The sequence below is a fragment of the Pelodiscus sinensis genome, chromosome 16, assembly GCF_052426305.1.
Source record: "Pelodiscus sinensis isolate ZL-2025 chromosome 16, ASM5242630v1, whole genome shotgun sequence".
NCBI lineage: Eukaryota > Metazoa > Chordata > Testudines > Trionychidae > Pelodiscus > Pelodiscus sinensis.
The window spans coordinates 5,310,001-5,333,389 of NC_143067.1; the positions used below are offsets into that span (position 1 = coordinate 5,310,001).

The window sequence follows — 23,389 nt, forward strand, 5'->3', positions numbered from 1 at the left end:
GACCCATTGGAAACAGACTTGCTTGACGGCAATTCCCTTTTTAGTTAGAGTTTGAGACTTAGCAGTTAACCAGTTTTGAATCCATTCAGTGCGTGCCAGGCAGGGGACCAGCCTTGATGACCTCTCGAGGTCCCTTCCAGTTCTAGTATTTGAAGTTAATTTTGTATCATTTTAGTTTTTTGATTCGAACAGGCTCCGTGTAGCAAATGCTGGAAAGCTGTTAAAGTATCGCGCCTCTGTGGGGAAAGGTGTTTGGTGATTCACTCTACTTGTGTAAGTTGGAGCATATCTACACTGCAAAAACAAACAAACAAGCAAAAACACAACCCCAGAGTGTTTTCTTAAACTGGGATAGTTAAATCAGGTTAAAATAGCAGATGAAGACAGGATAACTTGGCTACGGCCGATAGAATAGCATGGGATTAAACTCAAGCTGCTAACCCGAGTTAAAACTATGTTGCCATGTTTTCACTGCTCTTTTAACCTAAATTCACACTAAGAACACATTTTTTTTGCAGTGTAGACAAACCCTAAGTTGTAAGTTAAATGCAGTGACAGTGACTCTATGTGATATGTAAAAGTAACGAATGATCAAGCAACACACGTGATTATTTCTGTCTTCTAAAGCAGAATGCAAGTTAATTAGCACAGCAGTCTCCAATGAACCATGTGCAGAAGACATAGCTAGCGGATGATCTGCAGGAGTATGTAGTTCCTATGCAGGAATATGTTATTAACACTGTAAGTCCTTGGCAGTACTGTTGAACATAAAAATCACTCTGATATTTTGTGCCATGAAATTGGCTCTTTCTCCAGTTCTCAAGGAGTATACAAAGCTGCCGATATTTCACCGTGACAGGGTCCTTGAAGAAAGATTGAGCTGGCTGCTACTTATTTTCTCTGAAATGTGTCATTTTAGGTGAACTTTTGACAGGGAACATTTGTATGAGTTTATGGGACGTGGAAAAGCTGACACACAAGTTTATGGTGCCTTTGGAGAACTTTGCTGAAAGGCCAAAATGCCAGTTCCAAAAAAGGAACACTTCTATTTCTCATTCCTTAAAACATCTTGCTTTCTTTTAAAAATGTGAATTAGAGGCTCACATTATGGGTGTTTTTTCATTGACTTTCATCTGTTTTGGATAATTTGGCTTTGTGTTACTGTTTAGCAACCACAAGCACTAGATTTACCCATTCAGTGTTGAATGATGTCCAATGCCAGGTTAAGCTGGGGGAGGGGAGCTCTCTTTGGGCATGTCTACATTAGGAAATTATTTTAAAATAACTTATTTCAAAAGAATAACTTCTGAAATAACTATTTTGAAATAATGTGTCTACACTACAGGAAAGCCTCAAAATTAGTCCGAGGCAGGCTCTGTTAATGTGGATGCTCTACTTCGACTTAGAGCCCCAAGAAGTACTGGGGAAGTAACTACTTTGAATGACTCTGGGGAGTAATTATTTTGAAATAGCAGCAGTGGAGAATCCACACTCCTGCTATTATGGCATAACTATTTCAGTAAGCGTTATGCCTCGTGGAAAGCAGGAGTTATTATTTTGAAATAACCAGCCAGTTATTTTGAAATATCAGGCTTGATAGTGTGGACGCTCCACTTTTTTTTTAAATAAGGGGTTAACTTGTTATTTCAAAATAACTCCCTAGTATAGACCAGGGCTTTCATTAACCCATGTCAGCCTAATATATCTGACACTGAACCGATGGATTGGGAGGAGAGAGTGCATGTGACAGAGGGCAAAGGTTGAATTTGTATGTTTCCAACCCTGCTTCCATTATAGTCAAGGTCAAAACTTTTACTAACTTCAGCGGGAGATGAAACAGTCTTTCAATATCACTTTTACCACTGAAAAAGGGCATTTTATTTATTCTGTGATGACATTCCTGCAGAGATATAGCTGGAAAAGATTATATCTGATCTAAAATTCAATCTCCTAGGCCTGAAAACACATAAAGTGAAGGAATCCACTTTGAACAAAAGAAAAAAGGGCTATCAATCCTGATGAGTAGGATTTCATAAAAGACTAAAACATTACCATGGAGAGATTTTAGAGATTACCAGATGTACTGACTCAAGTGTTCGCTGATGTATCAGGGTATGTCTACACAGAGGGGCTATTTCGAGATATCGGAACTATCCTGAAATAGCTACGCCGCGTCTTTTGAATGGATCTGCTAGTTTGAGATAGGTCTCGAAATAGCGGATGTGCTATTTTGGCATCCCTGTAACCCTCGTTCCATGAAGGTTAAGGGACACCTCGAAATAGCGTGTTATTTCGAAATTTGGTGCTGTGTAGATGCATCAAATTTTGAAATGCTCTATTCTGAAATTCAATCAAAATAAGATCTGCAATTTGTGTAGCACACATTGTGTATCTTATTTTGAGTTAAGGATGCTGTGTAAATGTACCCTCAGATGCTAAACTTAGGAGAAATGGGGACTATGATGCAAGCTATGAGGCTTGATGTGTATATATAAAGTTGGTGATCCTCATTTCTAATATCGGGGTCCAGCTGCAAAGCAAATCCCCCTTTTGCCCCAAGAGAATGTTTACAACTCTGTCTTTGTGTATGTCCAGTGTGAGCACAGGTGAGTGACCTGAGCTTTTAAATGATTTGACACACAGTTTTGTTATGACCTCAATGGGATTTACAACGTCCAGCTCTTTGCTGTGCATTAAAATGTCTTTGGCTATGTCTAGACTATGCCGAAGTTCCAAAAGAGGATATGCAAATTCCATGGGAATTTGCATATCTTCTTCCGATCTCACTTTCGAAAGAAGAGCTTTCGAAAGTGAAAGTAGTTGGGATGCGGTTTTTTTCGGCAACTCCCCCCCCTTTTTTTTCGAAAAGCCGCGTAAACCTCATTTTTGCGGAATTTGCATATCCGCTTTTGGAACTTTGGCATAGTCTAGATGAGCCCTTTCTATCCCAAAGAGCTGTGTTTCAGCAGAAAGTTCCTTTACTGTATACAAAGATGTTGTCATCATCCAGTGAAGACTCATGCCCCGTCTCTTTAGGAAAGTACAATATCCGATGTCAAAACAGAACCCGGGGCAGTGGTTTGTATGTCCTAGATGTGGTTGCCACTTTTGAGTTTTTAGGTTATTAATGCCGGCTGGTGAATACTTTTCTAACTGGAAGCAGTAGTCTCTCTTAACATGTATTATGAATTTTCCAGTTTGGGGTTCAACTAAAATGACTGTTCTCCTGGTTTGCTGTGAGAAGTAAACAGCTTTCATTATTGATAGCAGATAGTACGAAAACATCCCGCTTGTGAAACTGATCTTGTTCCCACTGGAGCCAATGTTGAAACTGCTGTTGATTTGAAAGGAAATGAGATACATTCCTTCAGCCAGTGAGCAGGATCTGGTCCCTGGGTGTGAGTGTTACCTAGCTCTGTTGTGTGCAAGGCCCTACAGTGAAGACAGACACCACATGACGACTGGAAAGAAAATACCAGCAAGCTCGACAAATAAAACAAAACAAACATAACGGGCCAGAAAATTGACAGCATTTGTTTCAAAGAAACACCAACAGGTCAAATGGAAAATCAAGCATTCCTCCTTTGCTCTCAGACTGGCTTGGGAATTGGTTCCATGTGCCGTTAACGGAGGGTATAGTGGAAAAAAAGAAGTAGTGGAAATGCTGTGTTCTCCTGCCCAGCACAGACATATATGGACTAGCTGGAGCGAGCTGCTTCTTTTGCGTTTCCTTCTTTTAGTTTTGCTGGTGGGGGTTGTTTTGGTCGCTGTTGTTGTTAAAAGCAATACTAATGGCTTCAGCACATCCCAAACTTTGCAGGACGGACTGGTTTTTATGCATTGGTCCTGCCTCTTCATTTCCATATTTGCAAGACGGAAAAAAAAGGGGGAGAGAGAGCGTGCTGGACCCCCCACCCCCGAACATGTGATAGTGCAGGGATATTAGATTGGAGGGCTCCAAACGATTACCTAGCCTGGACAAGGTTTTCCTAGCAAGATTGACTCATGGACCACCTGCTCTCCATGCACAGGTTAGCAACCTTTCTGCGGGCGACTCAGCGCTTGCTGACATGGAAAGGTAAATAGCAGGGAAGTACTTCATGCATTTTTAAAGCTGGAAGGTGCAAGAGCTGGAAACCCTGGCCCTGGTTCAGGGCCCTTTGATAGCAATGGGATCAGGCTCATAAGACCAATCAGATCTTCATTAGAAAATGGTCTGCAGGGGGCTAGTGATCCAGGACGCCAGTTTAAAACCCTCCACATTACAGTGGTTTATAGGCAGTGAATAGCGGGGCTGACTGCCACTGCAGACCCTTAAGCAAGTTGTGTGGGTGGGTGGGGGGCTGGCTCCATGCCCCCCAGAAGGGGCACCTCTTCAGGTGGAAGAGGGGGGGACAGTCAATCCTTAGTGCTGCCCAGATCACGGAGTCCCCCCCACAGCCCTTAGAGCTGCAGCGCTCTGGCAGTTCAAAGGGGTCTGGGGCTCCAGTCGTCACCGCTGGTGCAGTAGTGGCAGCCTCCAGGCCGCTTTGAATCTCCAGACCCCAGGATCATTGCCTCCTTTTGCCCGCCCCCATCAGTGGCCCTGTCAGTGAACAAGCATCCGTCACTATGTTAAGGCTCCATTAATAAAGGGCTATTTATTGGTCAGTATTTCCAGCAATGAATAAGCAATAGCAGGTGAGTTCGGCAGGTCAACAGATTCCTCATCCCCATGTCTGATCCCCATTCTCGGATACACTTGTTACCACCTGCCCCACACGCGGCTCATGTCAGCGACATGCTTACACCTGCCTCATGGGCACCGACAAGCCCTTTAGAAATGGAACGTTAACGAGAAAGCGCGACCCAAGCAAGGGCACCATTTTGCAGACGGCAAGCAGGAGGGTCAGATTTTGTGACGGTGGCTGCACGTGGCCGTTGGACTCAGCGCCTTTTGGAAAGAAAGTGGGGTCCCAATGCACACACTACAAGGCCGGTGAAGGAATAAGAAAGCTGCACAGGATGCACCCGAGTAGGTGAAACCCTGAAGATTAATTGGGACATAGACAAGCCTCACAGGAGCAGGCTGTTCAGAGCCTCTTCTGTCATCTGGTTCACTGGGTTTCGAAGTTGGGTCGTGGGCCTGAACCCTTTGTTTATCTAAGTGTCCGTGACCACAGAGCCTCGCAGCTCCTATGGGCTGGAAATGGCAGGCCACGCTACTTCCTGTAGCTCCCGTTGGCTGGAAATGGTGAACCACAGCCAGTGGGAGCTGTGGGGCTCTGTTACTAGACTGAGGCCAAGTCTATACTAGACCTGGAAGGTCGGCTGAAAGTATGCAATTCCAGTAAATAACATAGCTGGAGTCAACATACCTTAAGCGAGGTTGGCACCATCTTCACAGTGGGAGGTCAGTGGGAGGTCGATGGCTTCCCTTAGTCTTCACGAGCGCCAGGAATACTGGTGCCGAACAGAAGCACCCTTAGCATTTGATTTAGCATGTCTTTACTAGACCTGCTAAATCAAATACCATAAGATTGATCTCCGGTGTATAAGCATAGACGTGGCCTTAGATAAACAAAGCATCATGGGCCCGCCAGCCGCTCACCCAGGCAGGCCCGTGATCCAACTTTGAAAGCCACTAATTTCTAGTTCTATTGGCTAGCCTGATTCATTCTGGAGCTGTTTGCGGCTTTCTAATCCCTTGGGGCTTATTTTACTTTCCAGCAGGACAGATCCCAAGCTCTTCACTCAGTTTTCACTTAGGCAAAACTCCTACTTGAAGTCCAGGGGGCCTCGGGATTTGGCCCACTATGTTTAATCCCTCACAGAGTTTTGAAAGTGAAAATTATTCTCTGCCCAGCTCATCCGTTCGGACGTTGCTTTCCTACATCTCTCCCCCCAAGTTTTTATGATGCTTGGCTTTAGAGCACACCCCCATGCGGATTGGGAGCTGGTTCTGTCCTTAACTGAAGGGGACACAGGTTGGAATCCATGGGCGAGATCTTATCTAGGTTTTGGATTAGCCTCCAGTCAGCCACAATAAGCCAGCAACTAACCTAGCTGCTTCCATGCCTACCCCCAACAATAGACACAAGGAAAGCCATGATTTGTACCAGTTCAGGTTTTGCCCCGCTTGAAAGTAGGATAAATTCAAATGATGCAAATCACAGCTTTTCTGGCATCTACATGTGGGTTTGTTACAGCACAGCTACACCAATTACTGACCAACAATGGTGAAATCTCAGTACCAACAAGGTCAAAGAGATCTTTCCTTCCAAGTGCTAATGGAATGATTTAAGAAGTGTTTTAAACAATGTGGCGAGAAGACAATGACATCTACCCTCACTTCATGAGGTTTCCTCTTATGTTTCTGACATTATAACCCAGCTAGTCCTCCAGCTGTCTACACAGTCTTTCAGAAAAGGCCTGGATTTCTAATGTTAAAAAAGGCAGGTAGAAAAATACCTTTAATTAAAAAAAATCCTCCAAACCAAACAAAGACAACCTTCTCTTTCCCTACATCCTAAAGATGCAAAAGCATTTATCTTGGGGCATAGATTTAGGTAGCAAACCATAAGCACTCGTGAGAAAATGTTGCCTCCATTATATCTTCTTCCCATATTCTTTTGTATTTATGATCATATTAAAGGTCTGGATTTCGTGCCTTTTAAAAGGGTTTGGATTTTTTTTTAAAAAAGCCTTCACTAATATTTTATCTGCAATGGGGTTTTGGCACAGGTCTTGGGCAACTGCTGTTTTGGGTTCAGAAATGTGGGTCTTGAACTTCCTGGAAGATGCCAAGAGCCCAAAACTCAGCATGTGAGCAGAACTCTTGAAATGAATTATGAATTGTGGCTTTTAGCAAGGATGAGAACACTTCATTTTTCATGTTGTCCTCGAGGGTTAGCATTTCTTTGCACACACACGCACACCAAAATACTGGTCCCACAAGAATCCCTCTAAGCACGGATCCGAACCAGGGCCGTCCCATGCATTGCAAAGATATGCATTTCGCAGGCCGTGGGAGGAGCCCTCCTTCAAAAGAATGCTCTGTTAATCAATGGTTACGAAGCAGCAAAATCCCTTACGCAGTGCAGCCACATTCATAACAAATGGACCAGTCGGGGGCCAATTTCCATGTGCAGGGTCTGAAGAATTAGTCTCTGCCATCATTTTTGAGCAGGAGTCATGTCGTTTAATGGCCTCCTGCCGAGGATTTACACCCCCTGCTCTCATGATTAATACGGCAATGGAGTCTGAGCAGTGGGGATACATTGATGTATTGGGCTGCAGGGCAAGGAAAAGCAAATCCAGGCTCCTTACCTCAGCGCAGACCCCTTCGGTGTTGCAATGCCATAGCCTTTGGAATCCAAGTTACCTCCCACCTTCATGGTGTCACAGGGCTTGCGCTGCTCTATGTACTCGTTCATGGTGGACTCCAAGAGGTAGGCGTACTTCCCTTTCGACTTCCTCACCCGGATCATCCCCTCTTCTGTGGTCCTCACAAAAACGGAGGGTTCCGCGGATTTCATGTACGTCCACATCTTCTCGAACACGGCGATTTTCGACCGCTGCGCGGGGCAAGACAAACACAGTGTGTATTAGGGTTGTATTGCCACAGGGACAGGTAGTAGTTAAGGAAGGCCAGCTATGAAGGCATGGGCAGTGGGTAGACCTAGGGCAGGGAGAGCCAAGCCCCAGCCCCACCTCTTCCACCCAAGGCCATGCCTCTTGTGGGAACCACAGCCCTCTCTCTCCCTGCAGGGACAGGCCTCCAGCCTCCCAGGTGAGCCTCCTCAGCCCTGGAGCACAGGGAGGGGGGCAGTGCATGGTCCCGGCCTCCCTGGCTCCAGAGCATGGGGTCAAGCAGGCATCCTCAGTCTTGGAGCACAGGCAGGGTGCACTGCTCCAACATCCCCAGGCTCAGCGAGGCTGAAGTCCCAGGGCAGCCTGGGAGCTGTGCTGAAGCAGGGGCATTCTGGGAGGAGAATGTGGGCAAGGCCGTGCCTGGCAATTTGGGAAGGCAGAGCCTTCCCTTGCCTATGATACCCACTGCCCATATATGTTAGAAATAGTTTAATGAGTAACTTGTAGCTCAAGGTATTTAAATACCCTGCAAGCCTTCTTGGCCATTTGCATCAAGGAATTTCAGGATAAGAACAATCAAGCAACAGGGGAGCATCTACCCAGGGCTGGATTGTGTCTGCTAAGCATGAGCAGCGAGGGGTTTTATCTCCTTTGGGGAACAATGGAGGGTGGAAATCTGAGCAAGTAGAATTCTCCGCAGAGTCCCTGGAGTGGAGGGAGAGGGCACCCTTGGTTGGAAAAGAGAGGTCACAGGAGGAGCGGATGACCACAGGCTAGAAATACTGTACTTTGAGTGCACCGATATACTTGGTAGTAAGGTCTGCAGGTTTTGAGAAGACCTTCATGGGAATGTTATAGGAAGCAAAATGAAGGAAGTAGACGACATAATCTTTTCTGCAATGTATGCTTCTGCCTTCCATAATGGCAGCGTATTTATGTATGGTAAGTGGCTCCATGTAATTACAGGGCAAACCAAAGACTTATTATTCCGTAAACTTGAGTTGCAAGTCACAGGGTAATTACTTTTGGAACTGCCAAGTGTAATTACTCAGTAATGTGCAGAAGCATGTAATTACTGTATGTTTCTTGGGTATTTACAGAACTCAGCAAACTCTGCGTGCAGCAGTTTCCAAGGCATGGCACAAAGGCTGACAGAATGGTTTTGTTTTGTCTATTAATCTCTTACCCATTTGCTCTTACCCTAAAAAACTCTTTCGTTGACCCGGCTTCCAGAGTCCCGTAGGCAATCTCTGTCTGCTTGGCTAAGTCCTCTGCACTCTCTATGGGTGACACCATCCTCTCCACCGTCAGGAAGGCAGCCAGGTTAGCCGTGTAGGAAGAGATGATGATCAAGGTGAAAAACCACCAGACGCCACCAACTATGCGGCCAGAGAGGGATCTAAAGACAAAAGGGAAGGGTGAGGGGGATCGGCAGAACGGAGCAGAAGATAGAATTCGGAGCTATAGGCCAGATGTGCGGTATGTTGCTTTATACTATATCAGTTACTACCAAAACCATACCAGCTCTACCCATTTCCTGGAAAGCTCAGATCCAAAATGGGAGGAAAACCCTCTCTCTTTCCTTCCTATATGTGTCAAGATTCAGGCTAGAGTGAAACAAAATGATCAAGACTGGTGAAAAAATGATGTTTGTGGAGAAATATTTTTTTAATGTTCCTTTCTCTCAGAGTTTTTAAAACACGGTGAAACACAGCAACAAACAACAGGAAACTTTAAATTCCTGGGCAGGGTAGTACCGACCTCAGATGGAGTTTTTAACACGTATCAGGAACGCGTGAAATCCTAGCAATGATCTATGCCCAAGATTAGATAAGGGTGGTAAAATGATCAGTCGTGTGCAGAAAAGGCAGAAATACTTCATCCCTGTTTCTCCTCTGTATTTGATTCCTAGGTTCATGGAATATAAGGCTGGAAGGGACCATCATGTCATCTAACCTGACTTCCTGTATATCACAGTCCAGTACATTTCACCCAAGGTACCCCTGTGCTGAGCCCATTTGGAAACAAACAGGATGATGTCACTGTTATACTATAGTCATAAAGGAATGTTTTCTTTTCCATCAGGAACGAGGAAGGACATTGAACAGCAGCTATTAAATTCAACATTTGTAAATCTGCAGAACAAGAGAATTTGTTTTAGCCTGTATGGGTACTTGTCAGAGTATTAAAAGAATTGGCCAAGATACTCTTTGAAACAATGCTGATTTTTTAACAAATCTTGGAACAGTCAATAGGAAAGTTTCAGAGGAATGAAGAAAATCTAATGTCATACTCATAAGAACATAAGAACAGCCAGACTGGGTCAGACCAAAGGTCTATCTAGCCCAGTGTCCTGTCTGCCGACAGTGGCCAATGCCAGATGCCCCAGAGGAAGTGAACACGACAGGTAATCCTCACGTGATCCCTTCCCTGCCATCCATTTCCAGACAAACAGAGGCTAGGGACATCTTTCCTACCCATATTTTAAAAAACAACAGGATGCCTTGGATTCGCTGATTAGCCTGACATAAATCCTGGGTAAAATCATGGAAAGGCTGTTATGGGATGCAATGAGTCGTGAATTAAGGAGTGATATCATAACCAATGAGAAGCCAGCATGATTTTATGGAAAATCGGTTTTATCAAACAAATATCTTTTTTTTGTATGAGATGACAAGTTGATTGATAACGATAATTGCATTGCCATAATATATTTAGACTTCAGTGAGGCATTTGACTTGGTTCTGCATGACTTTCTATAAAAAGTAACACGATACAAAATGATTGTAGCACATTCTAAATGGATTAACCAATACATCACAAAAATTAACCATAGTAAATCAGTAGCCAATGAGAATGCCTTTACTAGGGACCCCCTGGCTTATTGCTCATTGGCCCAGTGCTATTCAATATCTTTGTCAGTGATCTGGAAGAAAACATTAAATCGTTGTTGATATGAAAATCGGCGGAGTAGTAAATCATGATGGGACAGGTCAGTTATATAGACAGATCTGGATTGCTTGGCAAACAGAGATGACTTGAAGAAGGACAAGGTGAATCTCCTATCCCGGGAGACTGTACATCCAGACTAGATAGCTTTCTCAAAGATATGCCATGACTCACGCAGAAGTTATGGGTTTGATGCAGAGTTTAGCTTGTGAAGTTTCTTGCCGTGTGTTACGCAGGAGGGCAAACTCTATGATCATAATGGTCCTTTCTGGCTTTATAATCTATGAATCTATTGTACTGTCCCTCTAGTCAGATTGCCAATGAACTCCAGGCATCTGAAGACAGGAATTAATTTATTTCAGTGAAACATCTATAGGAACCTCTCTAGCCCAGTACCCTCAGGGCCTGAACCAGAGAATTTGCTAAACCGCAGGAAGTCAGTATTGTAGACAGCGGGTCTCTCTGGGTATGTCTACACTACCCCGCTAGTTCGAACTAGCGGGGTAATGTAGGCATACCGCACTTGCAAATGAAGCCCGGGATTTGAATTTCCCGGGCTTCATTTGCATAAGCGGGGAGCCGCCATTTTTAAAACCCCGCTGGTTCGAACCCCGTGCAGCGCGGCTACATGGGGCTCGAACTAGGTAGTTCGAACTAGGATTCCTATTCCACGAGGTGTACCGGTAGTTCGGAATAGGAATCCTAGTTCGAACTACCTAGTTCGTGCCCCGTGTAGCCGCGCTGCACGGGGTTCGAACCAGCGGGGTTTTAAAAATGGCGGCTCCCCACTTATGCAAATGAAGCCCGGGAAATTCAAATCCCGGGCTTCATTTGCAAGTGCGGTATGCCTACATTACCCTCCTAGTTCGAACTAGGAGGGTAGTGTAGACATACCCTCTGTGTTTATTTCACAGAGGAGAATACATGGATACACTGAGGCACTTGCAGTGCTGCTTAATAATGTACAACAGTTCCGATATACCCTATATAAGCCTATGTCTAGCCAAGGCTGATCAGCTCTCTTCGTCACAAAGCGCTGGTGTTGTTAAACACTTTTACTGTATTAGCACAAGGAAATAAGCAGATAAAGCATAAAAACCAGGCTTATACTTAGCAGCATTTCCAACACTTCCACTGCTTGCTGGGCTCTTAGAAGACATGTAGGGGTATATTAGAGCACAGAACACTGAGAGCTAGGACTGGTAGCTGTAAACAAACTTTATAGGACTACGGGAAACTTGGCCACACCCATGATAAGTGGAAACCAGTGCTTTTTTTGTGATGGTACTGCCTGATACGCAGTACTGGCATCTCCAGACGCGATACCAACATCTCCAGTCAGAGCTCAACAACTTTTCCCATGGAGTACTGGCACCTTTTTTTTTTTAAAACAAAAAAAGCACTATGGATAACCAACTAACTATAATTATGCCAAACCATAGATGTTGCTGGACTAAAGAGTGCCAGACTACAGAGGTTCAACCTGTACTATACATTTTTAGAGCAGTGTTTCTTAAACTTTATAAGATGGAGGAACACTAAACAATATTTTTTTTTATGAGGCACACCAAGGATTTTTTGTTGAGGAAAAACAAAAACTGTCTGGGAAAAAGTTATTGAGAAAAAAAAAGTCACCTGCTGCTTTAAGGGCAGCCATTTTGAACTCTGTTGTTCTCCACAGCACACCTTTGACTGCCTCACTTTAAGAAACACTGTTTTAGAGAGTTTTTCTGTTTGATCAAGAACTTCTCATAAATGCTAAGAGCTAGGACTACCGCATTCAGTATACAGCTTCCTCTTATCATAACTTAAAGCAATGTAAGGGCTTGGTTGTGCCAGGAAAATGAGATGTGTCTGAAATGGGACTGCTTCACATAAAACCAAATGGAAAAGAGACAATCACCAAAGCAAGCACAGTCCTCACCATTGGCATAACTAAGCAAATGTTAAAAGAGACTGAACCACGATGAGCCAGAAACATAGGATAAACCTGGCAATGCATCTTTCAGAAAAGAGATAAAAAGGAGAAACTTGGAGTAGAGCTGTTTTGGCATTCCCAAGCAACTGCAGGTAAATCTGCTACTTTTCATATAATTGAAAAAGGAAGCTTCTATTCTGAAAAGGGATTTTAATAATGATGCTCCCTCCCCAAATTGCTTGAACTTTCTTTCCTTTTTAGCCAAATCCATCTCTCAATCAGGAAAGAAACCATAATGCTAGTTTATTCAGCCCAGCTGGCAAGGAGGGGGTTTACTCAGTAGAGAAACTGCCTCTCTCCTTTTCTCTCGGCAGTGCATCTTTTTAACATCCTCTGTCAGTGCCCAGAAATCTGGCCAGGATTATGGTAATGGGAACTACAGCTTTTAAGTGACAGACACAGCGATGACACATGTCAGCTTCCATGCCATCTCGTGTCTAGGTTTGCAGGAGTTAATGGATCCAGCTGTCATGTTTTCTAGAAGTCATTGCATTCTAATACAATGTGGCAAACAAAACTGCACACTCCATTGCTCCAGCTAGGGGAAAAACCTACCCTTCGCTAATCACCGAAATCAGAGCTAGAAAAGAGAGTGAATTAAAGTAGTCTGCTTCCTACACTGCTCCTCTGTATCGTATGGTACTGCTTTTTCCAGGCTATCTTGAAATATCTCAGATGTGGGAGTAGCTGGTCCTTCAGACATCATTTACTCTCATTTATATCAACCTGGCCTGCAATCCCTTTGGTCAAAATTGCCATTCTTTGAGCTCAGAGAGACACCACCTAATGGAAACCTGGGACCATATTTTCTCAGCAACAACACTCTTCTGAATACATGTGCAATTTGCAGAAGAGAGACCACACATTTTAATTCTGGAGAAACAGAAGACAATGCATCAAACTGACTCTGAGCTTCCCACTCCTGGAAGAGCAATCATAGCAGGTTTTGCAAAGTGCAGAGAGAGCAGTCTGCGGAAATAGACACAGTAAATAACACGGACTAAACAGCAAACTATTTATTTTACACGACATTGTTTTTTCCTTCTGCTGGATTTGTGAGTGACACGCTTGTGAACAAAATAGAACTGGTCGGAGCCAGGCTCTGGTTAAGCATCTTTCCAGCTCCTCTGGAAGGGCATCTCAATGCTGAACTGTAGCCCCCGTGGCTACTCCAGTCCTAGGACTTGCTTAACCAGTCATGTAAATTGCATGCTGCTCCTGTGATGTCAGCAACCTCGGAACGCTGAGCCGGAGGAGAAAGATTTCAAAGCAGTGAAATGGACAGTTTCCTGTAGAATCCCATTTTCTGAGCGCATTAATACAACATGCCTCTGAAGTGAGGCTCAGAAAGGTGCCACCGTTTCTTTTCGTTAATACAATCATCTCTTACAAAGCAGTAAGACCCCCATATGTTCCAGACAGGGCAGGTGGACACGTTTCATGACTTTAGGACAGTTATATTGTGACCTTCTTGCAGCTATTCAGTACCCAACGCGAGACAGGTTAGTTGTTGGCTCTCTCAGCAAAATGGTCAATATCTCAATGGTCCCAGATCCTGAACTGCCCTCATTAGAGGCATATGCAGTGTAGTTTTAGTGGTGCGGGGCCAAGATATTGGAGAGACAAGGGAGATGAGATGATATGTTTTATTGGACCAACTTCTGTTGGGGAGAGAGACAAGCTTTTGAATCACACAGAGCTCTCAGATGCTTGGAGAATCCTTTCTAGAGTGCTGTGTGGCTGGAAAGCGTCTCTCTCTCTTATCCACAGATTGTTCAACAAGATGCTTTATCTCACCCATCTTGTCTCTCCTCAGGAAGCGGTCATTCTAAATCAGGGTTAAGGAATGATGCAGGGAAAGGTGAACTAACACCTCAGTCTTTCTGTAGAGGATTTCAGCCTCCAGGTCTGTCAGCTCCCATGCCTTTTCCTCGAGTTTACAATGCCTTACTTTTAATAAGCGGAAGAAGGAGTGGGGAGGAGAAATCTATGGGTTCAGTGAACACCTCTTCATATCTGCAGAAAAACAACCCCCCAGTCTATTTCCCTAATTAGCCTAGATGATGTGTGTTGGGGAAGGAAGCACTTGTAAGAGGCACTAGAGGCACCAAACAAGAGTAACTGGGCAACGTCAGACCCAACAATTTCTGATGACGAAGGCCACTTCAACCTGGCAAGCGACATTTGCATAGCCAATCATTACATTCATCCTCCAGCTGCAATTATACAGCTTTTCTTCCCTGATGAAGCTGGGATATTTTTGGGACTTAATTCCTGGCAGCTGCAGTCAACTGGACCCCAGTCATTTGACTGCAGACATCATTACTCTCATTCGTGATTGATTTATCCCTTCGGGGCTGCCTATTGCAGATGGCTTTTGCTTCCAGATCATGCACCTGTCATGAGCTGGAAAAAAAGTAACAATGGGGTGTTGGCATCTATTGCCCACAGGAGACACCAAATGGTGACAGTTACTTTCCCTGCTGCCATAGCAATATGTCTCCCCCCCCCCCCCAGTGGAAGTAACATACACCTCAACCATGGCTACACCTTCTTGTGTGATGTTTCATCAGAGATGATGAGGACAAGCAACATTTTGTCCCCATTGCTAGATATGTAACTTAGAATGAACTGACTCTTTAGTTGTGTGTTTGTACGCACCTCGCACAATGGGGGTTTGGCCCAGGAATGGGTACAACCGCAGTACCCATAACCATTTATTATTATGAAGGGAGAATGTCCGGGATGAAACATCACACAATTGGATGCAACCCTCAGGGGCATTTCTATGATTTGATATGTTACGCAGAAGGTTCTCAATGTGGAATATTCAGGGTCCGCAGCTAGACTAACCAGACTCGGAACCAGTGCTCGGTAGAACCATGGCAAATGACTTACGAGACCAAGTCTTATTTTAAATAAAAACTTAAAAAACAACAATGGTCCTGTCGCACCTTAGCGACCTTACAGACTAACAAAAATATATCAATGGTATCAAGAGCTTTCATGGGGTTGTTTTTTTATTACAGACTAATACGGCTACTCCTCTGAGACTATTTTCAATCATGATAAACACTTAGGAGCTTAGGGTATGTCTACACTACCATCCTAGTTCGAACTAGGGTGGTTAATGTAGGCAACCGAAGTTGCAAATGAAGCCCAGGATTTAAATTTCCCGGGCTTCATTTGCATCTTGCCGGGTGCCGCCATTTTTAAATCCCCGTTTGTTCGGACTCCGTGCCCGCGGCTACATGCGGCACGGAGTAGGTAGTTCGGATTAGGCTTCCTATTCCGAACTACCGGTACACCTTGTTCCACGAGGAGTAACGGTAGTTCGGAATAGGAAGCCTAATCCGAACTACCTAGTCCATGCCGCGTGTAGCTGCGGGCACGGAGTTTGAACTAACGGGGATTTAAAAATGGCGGCGCCCGGCAAGATGCAAATGAAGCCTGGGAAATTTAAATCCCGGGCTTCATTTGCAACTTCGGTTGCCTACATTAACCACCCTAGTTTGAACTAGGCTGGTAGTGTAGACATACCCTTACATTTCATTGCAAGCCAATAGAACTTAGTTTCCTGAATCACATTGGGCTTGTGTACACTATGGAGAAGATTGACATTCTGGAGGTTGATCTTCTAGAGTTTGATTTAGAGGGTCTAGTGCAGACCCCCAAATCGAACACTGAGGGCAGCCCTCAGCTGGCTTCTCACAGTGTAGATGCTGCAGCCACTTGGCTTATCATAGGCCAAATCCAGCTACACATTTTGTGTAGCTAGATAGTGTACCTTAATCCGACCTGCCTGGCCTAGTGTAGATTTGGCCTTTAGATGCTTTAGAAAATTGTATCCTATCAGAGTCAGCTGATTTGAATGATCATGTCATTTTTAAACCAGTTGCATTGAAGTACAAGCCCCAACAAAGTCAATGTTGTGTCTTTATATTACTTTATACTAATAGGTTTGAATTCTCTTGTATTGACTATTCTCTTGTCTCCTAGTCCATGCCAAGCATAACATTAGGTTAGTCGGTTTTCCTTTGTACTGAAACAGCTGTTCGTGACTAAGCACTGTTGAAGTAAGGGAAGCTTTCTCTGCTCATATCCTTTAGCCCTCACAGAAACATGCCATGGTGTCTTGACATTTGGATCTGTGTACTTAACGCTTGTATTTATTCATATTCATGACTGTATTAAGACTTGGGAACAGCAGCGTATTTAAACAGAATAAAATCCTTGCAAGTAATAAGCAGAGAGGATAATAGTGCAACAAGAGGCTTTCATTACCGTTTGGCTGACTCTGGGATATGATGAAATGGCTTAGATTAACCAGATGGGGTTTGTTTTGATTTGTTTTGCTACATTGCTCTTTTTGCACTCAGAGTAATTCTCTGCTACAACTCCAAATTGAGAGCCCTGAGGGTCTTCTTCCTTACTTTATCTGGATGGCCATAATCACCCGGTGCCTTCTCTCCACTCTACTGTCCTAGCTAGGCTCATCTCTCCAATGGAATATCATTGAAATCCTCCATGTTCCCATAACAGCTGCATGCTGGATTCTTTCAACTTCTATTTCCACTTAGCACTGCATCAGAGCTGATTGGCAACGGGTTGAGTTGGTTGAGATTTCCATTCTGTGGGGAGCTCTGACATATGGGGGAAAAATCCTAATTGGAATAAAAAGCAGGAAATTCTGAAATTTCCTATGAAATGAATATTCTGACAAATTTCAGTTTGGAGTAATTGAAGGGTGTATCTAGACTAGAGGGAGTTTTCAAAAAAAGTGGTCTTTTTTCGAAAAATCTTTACCTGTGTCTAGACTGCTGCTGCGTTCTTTTGAAAGTAAATAGAAAGAACACAGCAGTTGTTTTGAATGAGGAAAACCACGTTTTATGAGGAATAATGCCTTTTTTCGAAAGAGCTCTTTTGAAAAAAGGTGCTATGTAATGCAAACTGTGCTTTTTCGAAAGAGAGCGTCCAGACTGCCTGCGTGCTCTCTTTCAAAAAAGTGGCTTGCTTTTTCGAAAGTACTGGTTGTGGTCTAGACACTCTTTTTCGAAAGAGGCGTGCAGTCTAGATGTAGCCGAAGTGTTTCATTTTGATACAGTAAAAATGTTTCATTTCTACTTTACCATTTCAATTCGTTTTGTTTAGACTTTTATATGACAGTAAACCTGTTGTATGTAAAATAATCTATAGGATATTAATTTGCATATTATCAATCTAAATTAAATGCACTGAAATTATGATAACCTAACCAATGGTTTTCTCAAAACAAAATGTTTATCAGTGTTATCAAAGTGAAAGGAGAGATTCTTTTTGACTTTCTTTTTTTGTTTCAATAATGATTTGTTTCAATTTTTCCCCAGAATGCTGTCCCTAACTGAAGACATTATGGGACAATGGTCCCACAATTCCTCTTGCTCTTGCAGGATGAATCCCACCGACCCACATTAAACTCTTGTTTTAAAAACCTTTCTCCTCTCCTGCCTGACAGATGAGATGGTGTGGCCCAGAATGACCATATCACTTCTGATAGCGGAGACATTTCGGTTCTCCTTACTTCTCAGGGAGTGAAGATTTTCTGTGGTCTAGTTTGAACATTAATGGATTCTTCACAGAAAAAAAAAGAGGGAAGAAAGAAGAAGAAGAAAAAAAAGGAAAGCAATCCCAGATCAGACAAAATATAATTCCAGATCAGAAAGGTTTAAAAAGTTCAGAAAAGGGCAACAAAAATGATTAGGGGTTTGGAACGGGTCCCATGTGAAGAGAGATTAAAAAGAGTTGAACTTTTCTGCTTAAAGAAGAGGAGACTAAGGGGGAATATGATAGAGATCTATAAAATCATGACTGGTATGGAAGAAGTGAATAAGGAAAAGTTATTTACTTATTACCACAATATAAGAATTGGGGGTCACCAAATGAAATTAATATGTAGCAGGTTTAAAACAAACAAAAGGAAGTTTTTCTTCACTTAGCACACAGTCAACCTGTGGAACTCCTTGCCGGAGGATGTGGTGAAGGCTAGAACTTTAACAGGGTTAAAAAAAAGAGCTAGATAGATTCATGGAGGTTAGGTCCATCAATGGCCATTAGCTAGGATGGGTAGGAATGGTATCCCTAGCCTCTGTTTCTCTGGAAGTGGGTGACAGGGGAGGAATCACATGAGGATTACCTGTTGTGATCCCTCCCTCTGGGGCATCTGATATTGTCCGCTGTCAACAGACAGGGTACTGGGCTTGATGGACCTTAGGTCTGACCCAGTATGGCCGTTCTTATGTTCTTATCAATAGCTCTGCTGGGAGTAACATGTTCCTGCAGAATTTTTAGGTTTCCACTCAAGTGCATCTTTCAGAAGAAAACTTTTCTGTAATTTTCTTTTCTAGCCAGTTCCACATATAATAGCTGGAAAGGGCTAGAGGATCATTCTCCTGTTCAAAGGAGCACACTAGGGGGAGAGCTAATTGTTGCGCTAGCTGTATCTCTCACATCTGGCATGGAGGGAAGAGGGCGAAGGGTGTTCCAGGGATAGAGCCCAGTTCACCACTGCTAAAACCTTATGCCAGTGATGCAAGTTGAAGACTCCTCTGAAGATCTCATATGCATGAAGACTGGGAGAGCTGAAACCAGATGCTTGGCTACCCTGTCTCCCATCATCTCTGCCTCTGAGTATCTGCCCTGAGGCAAGTCTTGAGAATTTCTATACCTGGCCACCGAAGTGTTGTTTTCAGTAACACCCTTCTGTACCACTCAGTGCTGTGAACATGGCCACCTTCCACAGGCACGAGGGTTGAGAGAAGCAGGGAGGAATACCAAGATCACAGGCCAAGAGAGCAGCCGTAATGGTAGGCCACAGACAACAGGTCTCCTCCTTAGCCCTGACTTCCATTCCCCCCAGGCCCTCACCTATCCCAGTGCAGGGTCACCCATTGTCCTTTTGGGCTGTCTGGTAAATGGCCTGTATTGTCAGCTGTCTGGGAAAGTTGTGCCCAGTCCAGGTGAAAAATTGTGCCCAGTCAGGTGAAAATTCAGCACCTTTGTCAGGCCGGCAGAATGTTGTCCCTAACTGAATGGTTTAAATAGAGATACCAGATGGCTGGGACATTATCAACCAACCAACCAATGAAGGTGCCAATGGTTCTTTGTGTCTGTGAGAATCTGGTTTTAGTTCTCTTCCTCTCTATTGCTAACTAATGCTTCTTATCTGCCTCTTTTAACTATCTAGTTTTTAGGTGCTATCTGTCGTTTTCCAGTTTTTCCGGTTCCATACATTCTTGGCTTTCTCTTTGATACCTATCTACCCTCTGCCTCTTTCTGTTTCTCTTCCCCCTCCCATTTTTTTCCTCCCCCGCCTCCTTCTTCCCTATTTATTTTGCTTCTGGACATCCAACACTCCAGTCATCTGAAGAAGCAGGCTGAGCCCACATAAGAACATAAGAACGGCCGTACTGGGTCAGATCAAAGGTCCATCTAGCCCAGTATCCTGTCTGCCGACAGTGGCCAGCACCAGGTGCTCCAGAGAGGGTGGACCGAAGACAATGATCAAGCGATTTGTCTCCTGCCATCCTTCTCCAGCCTCTGACAAACAGAGGCCAAGGATACCATTTCTATCCCCTGGCTAATAGCCTTTTATGGACCTAACCTCCATGAAATTATCTAGTTTCTCTTTAAACTCTGTTGTACTCCTAGCCTTCACAACCTCCTCTGGCAAGGAGTTCCACAGATTAACTACACGCTGTGTGAAGAAGAACTTTCTTTTATTAGTTTTAAACCTGCTACCCATTAATTTCATTTGGTGTCCTCTAGTTCTTCTATTATGGGAACTAATAAATAACTTTTCTTTATCCGCCCTCTCCACACCACTCATGATTTTATAGACCTCTATCATATCCCCCCTCAGTCTCCTCTTTTCTAAACTGAAAAGTCCCAGTCACTTTAACCTCTCTTCATATGGGACCCGTTCCAAACCCCTAATCATTCCAGTTGCCCTTTTCGGAACCATTTCCAAGGCCAAAATATCTTTTTTGAGGTGAGGAGACCACATCTGTACACAGTATTCAAGATGTAGGCATTCCATAGTTTTATACAGGGGCAGTAAGATATTCTGTGTCTTATTTTCTATCCCTTTCTTAATAATTCCTAGCATTCTATTTGCCTTTTTGACCGCCGCTGCACTCTCTGTGGAAGTTTTCAGAGAACTGTCCACGATAACTCCAAGATCTCTTTCCTGATTTGTCGTAGCCAAATTAGACCCCATCATACTGTACGTATAGTTGGGGTTATTTTTCCCGATGTGCATTACTTTACACTTATCCACATTAAATTTCATTTGCCATTTTGTTGCCCTATCGCTCAGTTTGGTGAGATCTTCTTGGAGTCCCTCACAGTCTGCTTCTGTCTTGACTATCCTAAACAATTTGGTATCATCCGCAAACTTTACCACCTCACTGCTTACCCCTTTCTCCAGATCATTTATGAATAAGTTGAAAAGGATTGGTCCCAGGACTGACCCTTGGGGGACACCACTAGTTACCCCTCTCCATTCTGAAAATTTACCACAAAAGCTCATGATACCATCTACATATTTTGTTAGTCTTTAAAGTGCTACCAGACTATTTGTTGTTTTTTTGTTCTTGTTTTTTAAGTTTTTCCTGTTACATACTAACTCGGCTACCCCTCTAAAGCTTGAAGACATCCCGGGCAGCCTGCCAACAGTGCTAATGCCCCTGAATTCCTCTTGCTCTTGCAGCATGAATCCCATCGACCCACATTAAACTCTTGTTTTAAAAACTCTCCTGTTCTCCTGCCTGACAGGTGAGTTGATGCGGCCCAGAATGACCACAGTGGAGATGTTTCGATTCTCCTTAGTTCTCAAGGAGTGAAGATTTTCTGTGTTCTAGTCTGAACACTGATGGAGACTTCACAGAAAAAAAAGAAAAGAAAAGAAAAGCATCCAGCTAATGTCTCATTTCTTAAAACAAAATGCCATTCCAGATCAGACAATTTGCTCTTTGATCTTATCCCTCGCAGAAGGTAACGGAACCTAACAGTAATTTGCATGTGCTTTGCCCGATTATTACAGAGAACATCAATTCTCTAGCAGAATACATTTTATGAAAAAAGATTAACAAGATCATCATGAAATATACAAAATAAATCTCTTTGAAAATTGTTTGAGTAGCTTCTCTGTTCTTTCTCCCTCTCCCCTTCAGAACTCATTTCTTCTGGAGAATTACACTTAAACTGACAGCGTTTTAATTAGAAATGCAAATCCAGGAGACTAAAGACACGGCTGCTTTGGGAGGATTTCCCAGCTTTGCTGTTAAATTCATTTCTAATAAAGGCTTATTTAGCCGACTGACATGTTTGTCAGTGAATGAATTTATGCCAAATTGCTGAAAGAAAATCTTTTAGGCACCTGTGGAGCAAATGCAACTTTTGGTCCTTTACATACACTGCCCATGTTCTCAGACAGTAATATATTAATAAGGTAGTGACCAGAGATAATTGCACATGTACATCGGTGGGTAGACTTGGCAAGGCATCTAATGAAAAAATTTCCTTTGATTCTGATTTGTGAGGAGCTTTTCCTCCGCTTTTGCTTCCAGTTCCAAATTTAAACACACCCTAAATCTGAAAGCTAAGACTAGTTAAAATCAATGATTTGTTACTTCTTTGTGAAACTGTATGGAACTGCAACTTTCACCCCCTTCGCTTCCAAACCATAGATCATCCACTGTTTGTGACTAGTGGGGATATTTGCACAGACTTGGTCTGACAGCTTGGAACTGGTAACAGACTGAAAGCAAGGAAAGTTTAGTGTGATTTTGGGAACCACTGTGTCCATTTTGCACAGCTGCAGCTATTATCCTCGTGTGCCCTCCTGCTTCCTGGAGCATTTCGAATGAACTACCAACTGTTTTTGGATGACATTTTAACCTTGATTAGAAGATAGGTTTCTCCCCCTGCACTGTTAGATCGACATGCTAAGTTTGCATATTACTCATATAACAACTCTGCTTCCCTGCATAATAGCCTTGGAATTTTCACTGCAAACTTGGTGTTAAAATGGACCTCCAAGAATATCTCTTCTCTATGTGTTTCAATATATTTCCCCCTGTCATTTTAATCACACATGTTAGCTGTGCTTTCCCCAACTCCCCCACAACTTTTTACACAGTGGTAATAAACACATGTTTTAATTCAAACTGGCTGGGGATATAGGCTTCAACCAATCAGAATACTTTATGCAACTACAAGGGGCTTAAAGCACTAGAGACATATCCCTGTGGCAGTCTGAATGCTGTATCTACTATATTCTGTGTTCTCATTCTAAGCCCGTAAGACAATAGAAAAATCAGGCAAGCACCAAGCTTTCATTTAGCTCTTCACCGTCTGGGGAATGCTCCTTCGCCCTGCCCCCCAGATATAATAAGGAAGCTCAGATTGCCTATCGATACTACCGGATAGGAAGAAGGAGATAACTGTTTTAGAAGCCAAGCAGAAGCCATGATAGAAAGTTGCGCTGCGCCCATGTGCTGTTGGACGGTGCAGCGACCACATATGTCACTTGTGAAGAAGCAGAGTCGCCCTGATTAATCTCAGAATGGATTTAATCGCCTTGCCATTGTGCGCCTTCGGTCCACGTGGCATTCTGATTGGACTTTCATCTCTGCGGGATTAATTAATATGACCGCTGGCCTTCTCCTCCCTTTCTGTCTGTCCTCCAGCTAATGACTGTGGAGCGCGGGGTGTTTCCCTACCCCGCCCTCCTTTGCAGAACAACTTCTCGTTTTCCTCAATTTCTGCTCACTGGGCAAAATCTCTCTCTGAAACAAGTTTTTGTGCTTAGTCAGAAATCTGCTGTCCGCCACTGCCTATGGCTCAGTCTTT

The 23,389-nt window shown here is 43.6% G+C and overlaps 1 protein-coding gene across 2 annotated transcripts in view; it reads right to left on the reverse strand.

The window, feature by feature from the left end:
* Nucleotides 1-23,389, reverse strand: part of GRIA1 (glutamate ionotropic receptor AMPA type subunit 1) — a 219,167-nt gene that overhangs the window by 18,370 nt on the left and 177,408 nt on the right. For both annotated transcript variants that reach the window (XM_006138269.5, XM_006138270.5), the window contains exons 12-13: nucleotides 8,773-8,971; nucleotides 7,309-7,556 (exon numbers count right to left, since the gene is read on the reverse strand). In XM_006138269.5, the coding sequence (XP_006138331.2) occupies nucleotides 7,309-7,556; nucleotides 8,773-8,971 (447 nt within the window). The remainder of the gene's footprint in view (nucleotides 1-7,308; nucleotides 7,557-8,772; nucleotides 8,972-23,389) is intronic.